Raw genomic sequence first — 18,124 nt, 5'->3', positions numbered from 1 at the left:
TTTTGAAGCTTTCATCTGTAGAATATTCTTTAAAGTTCTTCTAATAATATAAGAGCTTTTAAGGTCTTTTTATAATAAAAGAGTTTTTGAAGGTCTTCTAACTATAGAAGAACTTCTAAAGGTGTTTTAACTTTAGAAGAGATTTTAAAGGAAGTCTAATTTTAGAAGAGTTTTGAAAAGGTCTGCTAGGTATAAAAAGCTTTTGATGATTTCGTAATTATAAAATAGATTTTGAAAGTTTTAAAGTTCTTTTAGCTTCTGAAGCTCAGGAAGAGATTTTAAAGGAAATCTAACATTAGACGAGTTTTGAAAAGGTCTGCTAACTATAGAAGACTTTTGTATGTTTTTTTAAGTGTTTTCTTATTGTGGAAAACGTTTTAAAAAGAGAAAAGATTCCATATGTATCTATCTACTAAAATTGTTGTTTATTTATGTGACCCGGTTGATTTTGAAGTTTTATTTGGATTACACATTCTAAGAGTTTCTCCCCAGCAACGCACAATATCTTTCTTCTATTTCAATACAATTAGCCTTATGAACATTGAATGTCCGTAAATTATGCGTTTCTTAAAAAAGACTCCATGAAAAAGCTTAGCATAATGGCTATCCCGAGAAACTTCTGAACGTTCCTACCCTTTCGACAGTGAAGTGATTCTTAAAAACTTGACCCTTTTCCAAGTAAAACTATCAGATTCTTTTTCGTAATGGTCGCCGGAATGAGGAAGAGAAGACAGAAAAAAAACGTAGCCAGCAACCAAAACCGGGAATCGTTTTTTGTTTTGTTTTTGTCTTATACGCAAATCTTTCTCTTAAACACAAAACTATACGAAAACATATCAGAAATCTGAACGAGTGATAAATTGAAAATTAATGAAGTGAAAATAGATGGAACGGATCGCAAATTGCGCCAAAGCCAATAAAATATTTTGACATTTGGAGTTATCGTCTTAATCTGCTTCAATGACTTTTAAAATGAAGCGAAGGCAAACGAACAGGAACGCAAACAAACAAAAACCAAACAATAACAATGCAAGCAAAACAGATGGGACAGAAACGAAGGACGGACGGACGGCACACACGTTGGACCTTTTGAGGGTTGTTTACTTTAGGTAAACGGAATGGTAAAAATATATAGGCCCATTCAATAATATGGTTGATTGTAGGTGTGCTAGCTGCAAAGTATAAGGTTAAATATACTTGACCAAGCTAAGTTAAGCGTAGGACCAACGGATACCTGTTTGAAAAATTCCGCCTTGTGTCTTGTCATTCAACCATCAATATGCATGCCATGCATACACACAAACACGCCGAATTGTTGTGGTGGGTTTCCTAAAGAGTCTTTAGTTTTTTTCGAGTTTCTTGTTGTTTCTTATTTTTTCCTTAGTTTTGATCCAAATACATACATAATTTTGAGTGAGTGTGTTTGTCTGTTTGTTTTCATTGCAGTTACTTGGCGGTGGCGGCAATGTTGGCCAAACATCATCATCATCAATTATGTCACATAATGCTCCCTCACCGCTGTCGGGAGGATCACATGAAAACTCATTAAGTCCCTCGGGAGGTTCATCCTCATCGTCCGCATCATCGGCGGCTGGCGGCAATGGTCCTCTCAGTCCCGGTGCCATGTCACAAACATCCACCAATAATGCGGGAAGTGTGCCGCCAGCATCACAACCATCAATACAATCAGCTGCAGCAGTTCAGCTTGTGGGCAGCAATAACGGCGGCAGCACCGTTAGCCTTGCAGATGCATCGCAAACTGGCGCTGGTAATCTTTCGTCGGCAATGGGGGGCGGAGGAGGCAGCAGTAGTGTTGGTGGTGGTGGAGGTTGTTGTGAAAATGGAAGACCAATTATGACAGATCCTGTATCGGGACAAACTGTATGCTCATGTCAATACGATTCAGCACGTTTAGCATTGTCAAGTTATTCGCGAATGCCCACCGCCGGTGTAGGTGTTTATGGTACAGCATATCCGTCAACGGAACAGAATCCATATCCCAGCATTGGGGTGGATAGTTCGGCATTTTATACACCTTTGGTAAGTGGAAATAATTTTGAATATGTATATTTTATTATAACATGAGGCATAAGATGGAGAGAGTGTTTGTCATGCCGTTTGTAACATCTCTAAATATTTGTCGATATATTTGATCGGCATAGAATTAAAGGTAGATCGAATCGAACCTTTTCCCTCCTTCCGCATAGACAAGGGATGGAGTATAAACCTTACATAGAAGAGCTCAAAATAAGTGAGTCTCTCGACCGCCCCCTGCTCACATCCCTGTGACAAAGCAAACGACCTATGATATCTGCGATTTCGTTATTTGTTTTTTTCTGTTGTTTTACATAAAAACCTTTTTAGTTTTATTGTTATTGCAAATGTTTAACACATGTACGAACATCTCAATAAATGTTATGTTTTGTTGTTGTTGTTGCTGTGGTACACTTCAATATTTAACAAATATCAGCAACAAGTTAACTATAGTTAGTCATTGACGACAATTGACAGAGAATCAAAGGAAGAACCCAGAGAAAAAGAAACAACAACACTGACATACCCTTTAAACTTCCGGGCGTTGCACACTGGTCGAAACCACTGATCTAGCGGCGCAAAAGTCAAAAAATCGAACTATAAAATTGCGAAATATTTTCCATTGTATCGATTACAGACACTTTGCAGACAAAGATTTTGTTTTTGCATTTTTGTTGTTGTAAATATTCACTCAGTTATTCACTACCAAATATAAGAGTTTTTGTTGCATCAGATTTTAAAAAATTGTTGCAAAAAAATTAACTTCATATTTGTTTAAATGATAAATAAATTCGTAATGAAAATGGACAAGATATAATTTTAATTAACAGCAGAGGGTGTGATTTAAATTATAAAAATTAGTTTGTGGTCTGGAGGTACTTAGTTATATAGCAATAAATTTTCAAAAATTAAATTTTTTAGTGTTTTTATGGGTTGTACGCGCTTGTTCCATAGAGTGCATCTTGTAAACTTGGCCGAACTTAGGTCCGATTATTTTTGGGGAATGAAATTGGACTCTCTGGATACTGAATAACCACATTCGGGCTGCAAATATTTGCAAATCTTTTGATGACTGCACTTTTAAAATAAGGGATTTTGCATGAAATTCATACAAATTTAGCTGTACATTTGTATGGGAGCTAAATCAAAATATGGACCTATCTTGAAAAATGTTTGCAAGGAGGAGTTCTACCCCCGGAGACACTATAATACCATATTATAGCTAAATATGTTACTAAATATGGGATAACAAGTAAAAATTCAACGAATCGGGGGTACCATAAAAGGGGCTACATCGAAACATAAATCCGTATTGAAAATTTTTTGCAAGAAGATTTTATACGCAATGAGAACACGGAATGCAAAATTACAGCCAAGTTGAATTAAAAATGTAGCCATGATATTGAAAATACCTTAAATTGGGAGGTACGGTTACATGGGGGCTATATCAAAACGTGCACGTATGTTCATAATTTTTGGTGGAAATATTTTGTGACCACTAGGAACCCTAAGTACCAAATTACTGCTAATTTGCTACGAAATTTTGGCTTAAATCCTCAAAATACCGAACATTGGAAGGTACCGTTTTATGGGGGCTATACCAAAACATTGGCCGATATTGTTCATATTTGGCCCATTATTACCCACATGTACAAGCTGAGATTGTGCAAAATTTCAGTGGCGTATCTCAATTCGTTTGCAAGTTATGAATTTCGCGCCGCTAGATCAGTGCTTTCGACCACCGTGCGTTGCTGTGATATTCACCAATGACACCCCTTCCTCTCTTCACTTCTGGGCTAGGTTGTTTTCTTTTGCTTTTGTAATGACAATCATGATAGCAAACAATAACAACAACCATAACAACAAGACCGCTAACCATTATGGGCACATAGAAATAGTTTTTTTATTTTAGAATTTATTTAAAAATATTCGAAGCATTGTTCGTTTAGTCTATGAGCGAATTGTTCGTTCTCATGGCATTCCATTTTTGTGTGGAATTGCAATAGCGTCATTGACGACGAGACAATAAGTGGCCAAAAAGTGTAAAGTTACTGGGTGTATGTGTTGTCACGTCAACACTGCTAGGCTATGATAATAACATCATCACTTGAATGACACGAGGGAGTGCGAGACGTGGTGCCCCCACAACAAACCCTCTATATATGGGGTTGCATCGGAGCTAACGGCTTGAGTTACTTGTTTTCTTTTTATTTTATTTTTTTTTTTTAATATTAAATAGAACACAAATAAAGGAATTTCTGTGGGGTTTTTGAGTTGGTAGGAGGAAGAGTTTCTGGATTTATTTTTTTATTTATATTTTTTTCAATAAATACAAAATATGTGAACATCATGTATTGCGAGTCATTTTTTTCATAAAAGATATTAAATGAATTTTGTTGATATTTTTTATTTATCGCAATTTCTGTTGTGCAATAAATAAGAAAACAACACAATTGTGCCTGTGTTAGTTATTTCATTAAAAATTTCACTGAGGCTTGAAGTGAAAAAATTAAAGATTGCACTATACTAGAAATACATATAAGCAAACAATGATAGAAATTAAATAAAATAATTAAAATTATAACAACGAAAAACCGGTGTTAGTTTTGTCATAACCCACACGTAACAAGTATTCGAAAATATGTATAGGTTAACAATGACCTAACTAATAGCCTTTTTTATGTACATATTTTGATTTAACGTTTGCAATTTTTATCCCATGTCGCAGACTCCTCCCCATTTTACTATAGCATAGGTACAGGCATTCATCAAAATGGCTTTCAATTTAATTACATTGTTACTGTCAAATTGCTAATTGGATTAGTGTCTATGCCCGGGTATTTATATATGTAGCTATATATGTATGGATGTGTGTTACATTAACACATTGTTATAAACATACGCAAAAAACCAATTCAGACAACCAACCGCTCAATACTAAATGAAAGTGAAACAGAATGCAAAAACAAAGAAGGTCGGTCTAAAGCCTGTTTTTGGCCATGTCAATGTGGCTATCATTATTAGTGTCTACTCATTAAGATAGCCCGGACGAGAGTAGTTATGGTTGTACAGTTGTTGGCGTAGTATGGCCATGTTATGGCTTTACCAACAAATATCCTTTTCGGCTAAATTCAAATTGACAGCGAGTTTAGATCAGAAAATCATGTTGTGAAAATTAGCTTCGAAAAAAGGAAGAAAAACAACAACAACAAATGACAGAAATGACTGATGAAACAAGCAGGTATTAATTGATATATTCAAAGAGCGTGTTATAATATAATTAAAGTGTAAAATGGGGTAATGTGAAAAAATCAGAGGTTTTTTGTCACACAGTTATAACGAACGGCTATATGGACAAGGATGATTTCTTTGAAATCGATGAGTGCAGCCCGATTCATATTCGCTAGAAGATATGGGTCCTACATTTTATCGCCGAGTTCGAATTGTGTATAGAAGTTTTAGATGAATGAAATACTCAGGAGTAGAACATATCCTGAAAAAATGTAGAGTCGCTAGCTTTAGTTGCTATTGTTTAATTATTAATATTAATTAATAATTATATAATTTAAATTTTATTATAATAAATATTTTCCAAAAATAAATAAAATAATAAGACAACAATAAAATAAAAAAAAATCACATTTGACCCCTTCTGCCTCGGCTGAGGTTTTAGCCTTTGCCCTCTCCAACAAACAGACAATGTTGCCGACGTCTTGGCGCTCTAAGCCACTGCCAATTTATCAAACTTCCGAAGTGGAAGTCATTACAATTCATGAAGGCAAGAAGCCTTTGATTGTATATGTGTATTAGGGTGGCCCATAGAAACAAAATTTATTTTTTTTTTGATTTCCTATCCCCCATTTTTTTTTCCATTTTAATCAAAAGGTTAACGTTAATTTTTGTGGGGCCAAAGACGTATTTTCACCAAAATTCTCTAAATGCCGCAATTATGGTGAGATCGATGAAAAAACTTTACCAGCATATTATTGTGGCTAAACAACGATTTCTACAAAAAATTTTGAAAATCGGATGGAATTTGTATGTAGCTCCAATATGCATATTTGACCGATTTTGAGTAGCACGCAGGGAAGAGATATTGCAGGAACAATAACATTATAAGAGCAAAATAGTGTATTTTAAAATGTGAAAATATATATTGTTGTTTCAACCATATATTTTGTTTTAGGAAACATAATGCCACAAAATATATTGTTGCACCAACAATATATATGTTCCGATTTTTTAAATACACTATTTTGCTCTTAAAATATGATTGTTCCCACAATAACTCTTCTCTGCGTGAGAACAACCGCCGCAAACAATTTCAAAACAATACGTGACATGTCCTTAAACTGCAATTGTACACCTGAGCTATGTCTGAAAGGAATATGTTACGTAAAATCGGAATATCCGTCGAGAGATATCGTGAAAGACACACACACGGACGGACATTGCTAAATCGACTTCAACTTTATCTAACTTTGGACAAAATATTAGAGGATGAAACGATTCGATAGATGGTTTTAAACTGGACGTGCCCGAAAGATATATTCCATGTTCACCCTGATCTATGATTGGTGTAAATATTACCATGGGCAAAGTTTGGACCAAATCGGTTACTACTTTCGACTCGACTCCAATTTGTGTCCTTAGCGATTTTTAAGAGAAGGTTTGCTAGGGTTTTTTTAGATGGAGGTTGCATATTATTACATTTTTTATTTATTACGATTGGTACGAAATAAGTCGCGGGTTCTTTTAAATTACGATTTATCAATACGTTGTAAACGTTGCTTCATTTATTCACACACGACTTTACTTTACTAAGCACACAGCTTTTCTTTACTAAGTTTAGACTTTGCTGACGGTTTTAGTGCAATATGCAATAGTTGTTGTTGTAAAACTAATTAAAGTAAAGTAAGTACTTAATTAACATTTACGCTACAACTAAAATTTTTAAAATAACTAAAATGCATCTACATTAACTTTAATCCATCAGTTGTTTTGGCCATAATTAACAGCGCTGAAAAAAGTGCTTGATTTTGGTTTCCTACACGCAGAGAAAAAAATATGTTTGATCCAACAATATTCCAAGAGCAAAATATGTATTGTTAACATATTGTTGGATTCCTCATGTAGTATTGTAAATCCAAAAATAGTTTGTGTCAACTGAACAATATTTCTCTCTTTTCTTCGAAAATTTGTTTCTCTTCTCTCGCTATTCGATGCCGTGTTGAAAAAACAATTTTGGTGAGTTGTGGTGTGTTTGTATGACATGCTGCCTTTACCTTTGTTTTTGTGTGTATGTACTTGTGAGACTCTTGTTTTTATTTGTTTCTGTTTTGTTTCATTCTTCTTTCCTTTTCATGTTTGTTATGGTGTTTAATTATTCCTTATGTTGTGGTGGGTTCTTGTGGCTTTTTGTTTGTCTTTGTTGTCAGCCAATGCAGCAAACCATGTACTGTGTTCATCAATGATTGCAATATTATACGCGACATTTATATCCAAGTTATGCGAAAAGTGTATATGAGAAGTATATGCACTCAAATCAAAAATTTCTGGGCTGGTTTTCTGTATTGACAATACTTTTTGTAAACAAAATTAGATTATGATAGTTCCTACAATCGGTATTGTTAACGATTTTAACAATATTGCGGAAATTCGAAAGTTGTTTTTGTTTTCTATGTTTGGAACAAAAGATTGTATTTTTGGATTTAGATTACAATGTTTGAACAAAACAAATACATTTTTGGAACCAAAACATATATTTTTGTTCCAACAAAAGCGAAAAATATTTTTTCTCTGCGTGTAGGGAATGAATGTAAATGTGCTTCAATGGAATGAGTAGTGGAAGCTTTGTTTTGGAAATTGTTTGACAATGTACAAATTGAAAATGGAACTGTTTTGTCCTGTTTCTGAAAACCTTACAAATCAAAAAAAATATCTAGCCGTTTCCTAGCCTTGAATTTAAAAATTACGGTTTTCTTGTCTGGTACACTGTTCATCACATTTGAAAATATGTACAACTCTCTCAGCCATTCTCTCAAGCACACCCAAAATTTACTGCGAATGCGCTATTTATTATGAAAATATCTATCGCGTTTATTAGCAGAAATATTTTTGTGTTTAGCTGTTAACGTGGTAGGATCGCATTGAATGATTTTTAATTTTCAGTGATCGATCACCTTTTGAAACGAAAAATCTGTTTTGTTATCATGTGTTTTTTTAGAAATTAAAAATCCTCAATTCTCAACTATTCGTAATTACTAACCATTCCTGATTGTACTTTTATTTAATTTTAAATTTGTTCTTATTCTTTATTACAGGGCAATCCCTATAGTCTCAAGGAAACCACCACTGGTACCGAAATGACAGCAGCAGCCGCCTGGTCTACAGCTGGTTTGCAACCTACAACTGGTTATTATTCATATGATCCAACATTTGCATATGGGTAAGTAAAATGTCATGTTTTATGTAAACAAAAAATATCAACAATAAAGATTTATTAAAAAAACTTGATTTAGAAATACATAAAAAATACAGATTATCAATTTTAAGTACTACAAACACCCCACAAATCTTTTAACACTTCATAAATAAAATGGGAAGGGTCAATATTAAATGATTTATTTCCTTATCTCCGAGAGAGCAAATAAAATGTTAGCTGCAGTCCAAAAAAAAAAGAAGGAGAGTTTTTCTTTACAAACTTTTACGACTTTTTCTTTATTTAACAGCAAGCCAATCGTGGCAAATCTTGGATATAAAATATTATTAAATAAAATTGCTCCCCTTGGGCCATTGGCTCACAGACACACACACACTCACACCACAACAAAAAAAAAAAACAACTTGCATGGAGCTCTGTTGCAAAAAAACTCTAGTCTAGCATCACAACTGCTACTTGGAGCAGCACACAAGATTCTGTAAAAGCATGAAAGAAAATATGCTTATCAATGTTTGACTGAGGAAAGGAAGAGGGGTTGCCTTCATCACTAAATCGTATATAAGCCAGCAACCACTTTATGTCTTTGGGGGGATTTTTCACACTTTTCACATTCTCTTCTAACATTGTGGTAAAATAAAATCAACAAGTGCTTGTTTGGTGGTGTTAAGTGATGTCTTGAGTTATTTTTTTATAGATAAATCTTAAAGTTAAGTTAAAGTTAACAATACATAACTTAAGAACTTTTTTAGATGATTGAAAAATTAATTTCCTTTTTTATTTTTTTAATATTTCTTTTTAGCTACAGTGCTTCTTATGACTTGGCTTCACGACGCAAAAATGCCACCCGCGAATCCACAGCTACTTTAAAGGCCTGGTTAAACGAACACAAAAAGAATCCCTATCCAACTAAAGGTGAAAAAATCATGTTGGCCATCATCACTAAAATGACACTGACACAGGTCTCCACTTGGTTTGCCAATGCCCGTCGTCGTTTGAAGAAGGAAAACAAAATGACTTGGGAACCAAAGAATCGCACCGAAGATGATGATGACGATGCCATGTTGTCCGATGATGAAAAAGAAATGGAAAAACCAGGAGATATGAATAAAATGGGAAGAGGAAATTCTGCTGCGCCAGCTTCATTATATGGCCAACAAATTCATAAAGGTAGGTGGTGATAATTTACATATTACATTAGGTGTCATACTTTACTATGAGATAAAGGGTGTATTAGGGGTTTCATTCTGTTGTCAATATTGGGAAAAATTAGTCTAAGAAAAACTGACATGAGAAAATACTCCCCTTGTCCCTTCGGAGCTATTCATGGGTATAATTTTTGTGACCAATTACAAGATCTGAAAATCTAAAAACTATATGATAGCGCTTCTAACCTACATATCTTAATACACCACTAGCTGCATTTTGGCATTTGAGGTTCCAAGAGGTCGAAAAACATCTACACCAAAAATTGTTAACATGTTTTGATATAGCCACCATATAACGGTACTTCCCGATTTTACGTATTTTGAAGATTTTGAGGTCCCCAGAGGTCGCACAATTTCTCCACCAAAACTTGTCAATATAAGTCCATGTTCTGGTATAGCCCCTATATAACGGTACCCTCCCCATTTTCGGTACTTAAGGGTTTCAGCTACGATTTTTAACCGAACTAACTGTAATTCGGCATTTGAGGTCAAAAAACTTCTTAACCAAAAATTTTCAAATAGTTCCATGTTTTGGTATAGCCCGCATATAACGGTACCTCTCGATTATCTGTATTTTGAGGGTTCTAGCTAAAATTTTTATCCGAACTACCTGAAATTTGACATTTGAGGTTAATAGTGGCCACAAACCTTTCCCAACAAAAATTTTCAAAATAGTTATATGTTTTGGTGTAGCCCCCATATAACTGTATCTCCCGGTTTTACATGTTTTGAAAAAGAAAAATGTAGCTAAATTTTTTGACCAAATTCTCAGTGTCCACAAAACTTCTCGTTAAAAAATTGTCAACATAGGTAAACATATGGTAACGGTACCGCCCGATTTCAGGTATTTTCAAGTTCTTAAGGTTCCCAGTGGTCAAAAACGTCTTGATATTATTCCATATACGATAAGAAAAGAGGGTATAACAACTTCAGAGCAGCCGAACTTAACGCTTTTACTTGTTTTTTTTTTTTAAATTCTTTCCTTGTAAAATGTTGCAAAATTAAAACCAAAAATAAAATTAACTATTTTTTTAATTTATTTGAAATTTTGCCTATTAGGGCGAAGATCATTTTAATATTAATTGTTAATTAATTTCTCGTTAGAGTCGATTTTTTTGCAAGTGAACAAGGAAAGCGGACGATTCGGACCCACGCAACCATCATTATGTGACAGGTTTCGCTGTTGGTAGCAGCTCATCAGTCTTATCGGCTGAAGAGTGGCTTCTCTGTGATCAAACTTTTCATTCTCAAATGCAAGTTATTTTTTACTGTGTTGAGTTTTTTCTCATTCAATTGTTGTCTTATTAGGACGAAGGTCATTTATTTGTGATAGTTTTTATTTAATTGAATTAATTGAGCTTATTATGACCTAAGGAGTTTGTATTGAAAAAGTGATATCTAGCGAAGTCCACACATCGCTGGTGGTTTAAGCCAGCTCATCGGGCATATTTAGATGTGGTGCTAGACAAAGGCTGAGTTTGAAAACTTGTATATATACTAAACTTATTGCAAATTTGGAGTTGTGAAGTATTTTTGAAGCATTTTTACTAACAAGTCAGCTTAGTGTCTCTGGTCTTCATAAAATCCTTGTTCAACACACACACACACTTATACAATTGAAGATGGGTTTTCTTCATGAATTGTAATGCCTTCCAGTTCAGAAGTTTGATATGACTTTCCACGACAAATGCTATTTAGAGCAGCCTTCGGAAGTTATGAGCTTGGCTCTAAACGCAAACACGCCGTGACAACACTTTTTGATATGTTTTTCAAGGACGTGGGTTAATTTGTTTTCTAATTTTATATCCTAATCTAATTGAAGATTTATGTTCTTCTTAGGTAATCCGTTATTCACAATCTCTGCGTGTTATGGCAAATTAAATTAATTCCTTTTGGTGTTTTGTTTTGAATGACTTATTGTAAGTCCTTGAAATCAGCATGAAATGAAACGATTAAATTCAACAGCAAGAAAATAAATAAATTTTCTCAAATGTCCACCCACCACTTTCGTAGATTTTGTCTCGGGGAGGGTCATGCCATCCTTTTTTTCTTTTGAGGCTAAACACAAAGTCACCACCACCTTGGAATAACAAATGAATTAAGTGGCAATTGTGTGTTTATTTGTCTCCCCATTTCCTTGAGTTTAGAAGAAAAACGGCAAAACGGAAGTTGACAATGCTTAACAAGAGCTATGATAAAGCTTTTTGAATTTTTCTGCAAGAAAAAAAGGGAAATATAAGAAAATTTATTCTTAAGGATAAAAGGACACAATAGGATTATAAGAAAATTTCCAATTTGTTTTCCATCCTCTTTTTGTGGTATTCTCATAATTTCTAATTTCCGTTTGTTTTTTTTTCACTTCTTTCATTTACAGAACATGACCAACTTAAGAGCAACAATGACCACAGTAGCAGCAGCAGCATTAAGCATAACGATTTAAAACATGACGATGAAGATGATAGAAAACCAGAAAATTTAACCGCCTCAAGACACATGGAAAATTATAATACGGCAGCATTATATGGATCTGGCCAGGGCACTACTGGTGGTGGTGGTGGCCATCATCCGAATGCCTATCATCCTTACCAAAGTCAAAGCCATCATAATCCCCATACACAAAGCCTTTATTATCAACAACACCAGCAGCAGCAACAACTTTTACAGCAACAGCAGGGTTATGCTAGTCGAGATGAATGCGGTATACCAATACCAGCCACAAAACCAAAAATATGGAGTGTTGCCGATACAGTAGCTAATAAAACACCACCGCCCAACTCACCATACATTAACAACAATGGTCCATCACCTCAGCAGCAACAGCAACAATCTCAAGCCTCTGCCTACTATTCCAATAACTTAGCCATGAATAATCAATTAACAAATAATTCACCGCTATCAATGATGAGTAATTATGTCAATGCTTCACCCTATGGACGTTTAGCTCCCTCGGTGGGTTATGGTGGTGGAGCCTCCAGTGTAAATTATACACAAATGAATACATCAATATCACCTGCCACAAATATGATGCATATGTCATCGGTTCAGGTCCACCAGCAACAACAACAACACTACAGTTCCCAGCAGAATCTTCAACAGCAGCAACAACAGCGTTTGGGGTTTCCTGAAATTCAACCAGATACACCACCCCAAACACCACCCAATATGAAACACACCAACGGCATGAATGTTAATGGTATGGGTAATACACCACCCAGCAGCAACTTGGCAGCATACACATCTGCTGCCATCAACAACAACAACAACAACAATAGCACCAACAATAGTTTAAATACCTCATATGGCAGTGATATATCAACATCATCTCGTTCAGCTTTGGAAATGCAATAATTGTTGCATTTAAGGCAACAGGTATTGGAAACCGATCAGCAGCAACAACAACAACAAAATTCGGGATACTTAATGTATCTGAAGAATATAACAATATATTCCTAAAGGGTTAAGTGCAACACACTTTAGCATCTAAGCTTAGTTTCCTTTTAGGCTTTATCCATCATTGAAATACATAGCTTTCCTAGCATAATGCTGTAGAAGAGGAGATTTTAGCGATTTTCTTCTTCAAGGTCTTTAGAAATAGGAAATTGTAAAAAAAATTAATTTTATTTTTGTTGTATGTAATGTGTGAAAAGAAAGAAATTTTATTTCCCTAAATTTTCCTATAGCAAATGAGAGATATATTCCATGGGATAGTGGGAAGGGGGAGTTAGTGGATTTGTACTCTGCTTTGGATATTTCTATTTGAAAATACATAATCAACGTAATCTTTTTATGTTAATAGGCATTTTTGTAAGTTGTAGGCTCATACAGTGGATCACAGATTTTTTTTGAAGATTTATCTCAAAAATACTCATAGAAAAGGTTTATCTCTTTCTGCCTTCGGCATAATAGAGGTACATCTCCCCATATATTTTGAGCCCACATGAGTCGAATAACCCATTACAAAGTAATGTAAGCCAGCATCTTTCTGCATTACCAGTTATTGGGTTCTTGTTTTATTTTTTGTTTAATTTATAAAGCGATAGCACTGATATCGCTTATTGCAAAGTAATGAGTGTGGGTGTCCGTCTAAAACTAAGGGTTGTGAGTTCGAGACTCAACGTCTATAAGCGAAGAAAACAAATACACATTAGGCTTATTACTTTTTTACAACCATCATATTTTGATGAGTTTTTACATAAGATTATATAAAATCTTAATTATAAGGTGATTTGATAAGTAAAGCTCACGAACAAAGTCATTTGAAAATTTTTCTATATGAGCTTTTTTGACAAACTTTTTAAATCACTATAAGCAGATATTTAACAGAAAATAAGCTTTGGGGCCACACGACGTAACAAAAATAGGATGACCTTTTTTCTCACTAAATGTATCATCATATCACTACATACAGTAGAATCTCGATAATTCGTAATCGAAAGGACCGGTCATTTTATACGAATTAACGACGTTTTCGATTTAGGGAGGTTAAAATACGAAGGAAATGTCTTCAGCTTATACGAATTATCGAGGTACGAATTATCGCGATTCTACTGTATATATAATTTTATATCATATTAATTAAAAGTGGTTTGTGGGAGACCTTTTTCAATATTTAAATGGAAAAGTTATTATAGTTAATAATAGACAAAAGGTCTTTCATTTGTGCAAAAAGAAATATTTTTTGAGAACATTTTTTTTTTCAGTTCATAAGATTTAAAAAAATTAAAGTTGTTTGTGCGTGTTCCATTTTAATACTTAATTAGAATAAACGAATATTGCAGGAAATTGTTTTTGAGAAAAAGTCATAACCCTAATACACATACGATGAGTTGTTGATATAGGTTAGTTCTGCCCAATACTTTGCAAAAAAAACCTTCTCCACGAAAAGCGAAATATAACATTCTCATCAATCGAAGATAGGCTTTAAACATTTTCTATCCCATGGAAAATTTCACCAGACCCATCCAAAATTAACAAAAAATGAACTTATTTAATTTAACTGCAATAGCGCTTTTAAGTGCATCTCCAATAATTACTACTACTACTTAAGCTAAAAAATAACATGTAATTTATATAAGCGTACACATAAATTGTATATAATTATCATATATAAGTAGTCGTAAGGAAAACAAACTTTGTTAAATTTTAAATATAAACAAAACAATATGAACTATGAAAATACACATTAATGAAAAAAAACTAAATTGACTTTGTTCTTTACTCCTTTAAGCATGCTTTTCCCATTTACAGCAATGTAAGTGAAACACTAAAAACAAAAGTGAAAACAAAACTTTAATAAAACACTTGGTCAAGAGCATTTGTTTAAGATGGCCAATTACGAATAAATTAAAATAAAAACGCTTGCTATTTTATTTGCCTGCAAATTAATATTTAGTTAATTACATTACATTGCTGACACATACATTCAATATCCATATAGAAAGGGGGAATCGCAAAAACGAAGAGAAACTGCAGGTGATCGTTAAACAAAATTTAATGCCTCAAAAATTATTTAACACTTCAGCAATGAGAGACAAAACCACAGGCTAAATAACCCCACCAAGATCAAGCAACAGACAGCCAAGGGAAATAATTGTGTTAAATAAATTCTAAATAACGCCAAGAGTTATTACGACGTTTTAAATGCTTAATCACCGAAATAATTTTTCCAAACGTAAAAATATTTATATGGGTATTTGTTTTTTTTTTCATCATGCAAACTCCTAACAATACGATTTTTATGAATGAATGTACAGCTAACTGGCCGTTTGGCTTGTATACGTTTCGTCTGTCCCCATAAGTATAAGCGCATTGCTTGACTAATATATCTTTTTGTATAATTTATAGTATCAGCTGTAAAAAATCTACTTAAAACAAGACACTAAATTTTTGTTGGCAATAAACAAAACAACAAAAAAACAGTCACTCTTTTCAATTTAAGCTTGACTACAAGTTATTAGCGGCAGGCTATCAAAAGCAAATAAGCAGGCAGATGGATGGTCATGTGTACATACATACATACACATATTATTTGTAATATCTTTACATCACAACACAGTCAGTCCATCACATGAGATAATTGCTAATTAAACATTTGACAAATAAAAAAAAAAAACAAAAAAAAAACCGGCTCTCGCTCTACGACGATAAATAAACAGACCAAAACACTTAATTAACAATAAATAAACACAATTAATATAATTATTATTATACACACACGTATGTAATTGTACCATAAAAACAATTATCATTTTTTTGATTCTACTTCCTTCTTACAATAAGTACGTAGGCATCTTTCTCTTCTTCTTATTTTTAAATAAGCCAGTTATAGAAATAATTGTATAATTGCGTAATAATCATATAATATAATCATTAATACTTATACAAAACCCCCATTTAAAACTGTGATAATATTTATATGTATGTGGGAAGTAAGAGATTTATAATAAGGACATATTATGTATGGAATTGTATAAATAATCTATGTATATAAATATAATAAAACATATATTGTGTATGTCATTGTTAAAAAACACATTTATTCATTATAATTATATAGAACAATATATATATAATAAAATATTATTACATACCAACTATTCATTAACTTATCGAAAAATATTAATAATTGAAATAAAATGTAACAACTGTAAATTATAACAAAGTTTATAAATAAATTCAAAAAATCAAATAAAATAAAATCGATGTGTTTGTTTTTTCAGGCTTGGTTTTAGAGAGTTTAGACAAGGTAAAAGTATTTCTACACGGAGGAAAGAAAGGCATCTCTAACATATGCCCCAAACATATTTCAATCAGTCCAAAACATAACATATGTTTGGGTGCAAACAAATTATATGTTTGGGTGCAAACAAATACAAACCCAAAAGCCACAAAAAACACATGCACCAGTGGGCGCTTACTGAGAGCAAATTTCAATGTAAAACACATTGAAATGTATGCTCACTTGCTCTCAGTAAGCGCTCACTGGCTATCTCTACACAGAAAATAAAGACACCCCGAAAATTTTGATTAAAAGCTTCATCACCATATTTTTGTTGAATGTCGATAAAATATTTCAAATATATTGGGAAAATATTTATCAAACATGCAAATGTTACCAAAAAGCGACCGATAAACAAGTTGAAACAAATAATTCATATAAATTTGTTTAAGTTTTTTAACCAATATTTGTTGTTATAATGGTTTTCAAAGTTTGTCACATGTTCTCGCTCTCAAGAACGAGAAAAAAAAATTTTATGGCACAGAGAGATTTTCTGCTACAACAATATGCTGTGTGTGTGGCGTTTAGTTTATCTCTCTTCTTGTTGCCACGGCGAATTCTTGTATGTATACTAAAACTTTGGTTTGTTGTTTATATGAACCTAACAAAAGAGAGAATTAAAAAAAAAATGTTTTGTTCGCAAGAAGCATTTATTTTTTTAACCAACAATTTGGTGGCAGATTGTTAAGACTTTTGCTGTAATTAGATCGAAAATTGTGGAAATAAATCAGTGTTTATGTGTAAATAATGGTGCTTATACATTTAATGAGGAACCAAATTTTGTTATCGGAAAAAGGAGAATCGAAATATTTTATTGGACGAAGAAACAATTGCACGGTAATACTATTTTATATATTTGAAATATGATGCACCTATTTATTACATTTTATTCCAGATGCCGATTTTCCGCTGATGATTTCTAATTTAACAGAAGAATTTGTTTTATTTCACAACTAGCGAGATTCCTGTACTTTATATTTAAAAGTGTTTTATTTGTTTTCTTCCATTTAAATGCAAGTGTGACGCTAAATTATTACTTTTGTTGTAAATTTTTTCATTACGTTTTTCTTTAATTTATTTCTTGTATGATTTATAATTGTGTATGTACCTAGCGTCTGTTGTTGTTTTGCATCTGGCATTCCATACATTTCAATAAAAAAAGCAACCACCACCATTTATAAATGTGTGTGTATGTATCTATCTTTTTGTGGCAAAATTCTTAGTTAATATGAGAATTTCTTTATCAAAATAATTTCTAATGAAAACAACAAATTTTTTATCGACGATTGTCAATATGAAAATTACTTTTAAAAAATTAATCAGATTTTTGAATTTTTTTATTAAATGGTTACAACTTTTTTTTCTGTGTATCATATACACGCATTTATAAAATGTGGTGGTTTATTGAAAGGCAAAATCAACGACACATAGGTGTTTTCTTTAAGAAAACACAAAACACTGATTTATTCACTCACTTTACCGTCTTCACTCCACGATTGTATTTAGAAATCTGAAGAAAACAAGTAAGAAAAGCGTTAAGTTCGGTCGGGCCGAACTTTTTATACCCTCCACCACAAATTTCAGCCATTTCGGTGGATTAATGTGGCCACAACCTTCAAAATACCGAAATTCGGAAGGTACCGTTCTATGGGGGCTATATGATGG

At 33.2% G+C, this 18,124-nt stretch overlaps 1 protein-coding gene across 1 annotated transcript in view; it reads left to right on the top strand.

Annotated features, from left to right (window-relative positions):
* The window catches only part of LOC141401974 (homeobox protein caupolican-like), a 40,588-nt gene extending 24,784 nt beyond the window's left edge, over window positions 1–15,804 (top strand). The window contains exons 2-5 of the mRNA XM_073982568.1: window positions 1,447–2,040; window positions 8,358–8,482; window positions 9,276–9,643; window positions 12,056–15,804. Coding sequence (XP_073838669.1) covers window positions 1,447–2,040; window positions 8,358–8,482; window positions 9,276–9,643; window positions 12,056–13,029 — 2,061 coding nt within the window. The 3' untranslated portion in view covers window positions 13,030–15,804. The remainder of the gene's footprint in view (window positions 1–1,446; window positions 2,041–8,357; window positions 8,483–9,275; window positions 9,644–12,055) is intronic.
* The last annotated feature ends 2,320 nt before the right edge of the window (window positions 15,805–18,124 follow it).

The sequence above is a fragment of the Musca autumnalis genome, unplaced genomic scaffold, assembly GCF_047663935.1.
Source record: "Musca autumnalis isolate F117 unplaced genomic scaffold, ASM4766393v1 scaffold_4, whole genome shotgun sequence".
NCBI classification, from domain to species: domain Eukaryota; kingdom Metazoa; phylum Arthropoda; class Insecta; order Diptera; family Muscidae; genus Musca; species Musca autumnalis.
Note: the sequence above shows the minus strand (reverse complement) of the source record. Positions and strands in the feature narration are given on the sequence as shown.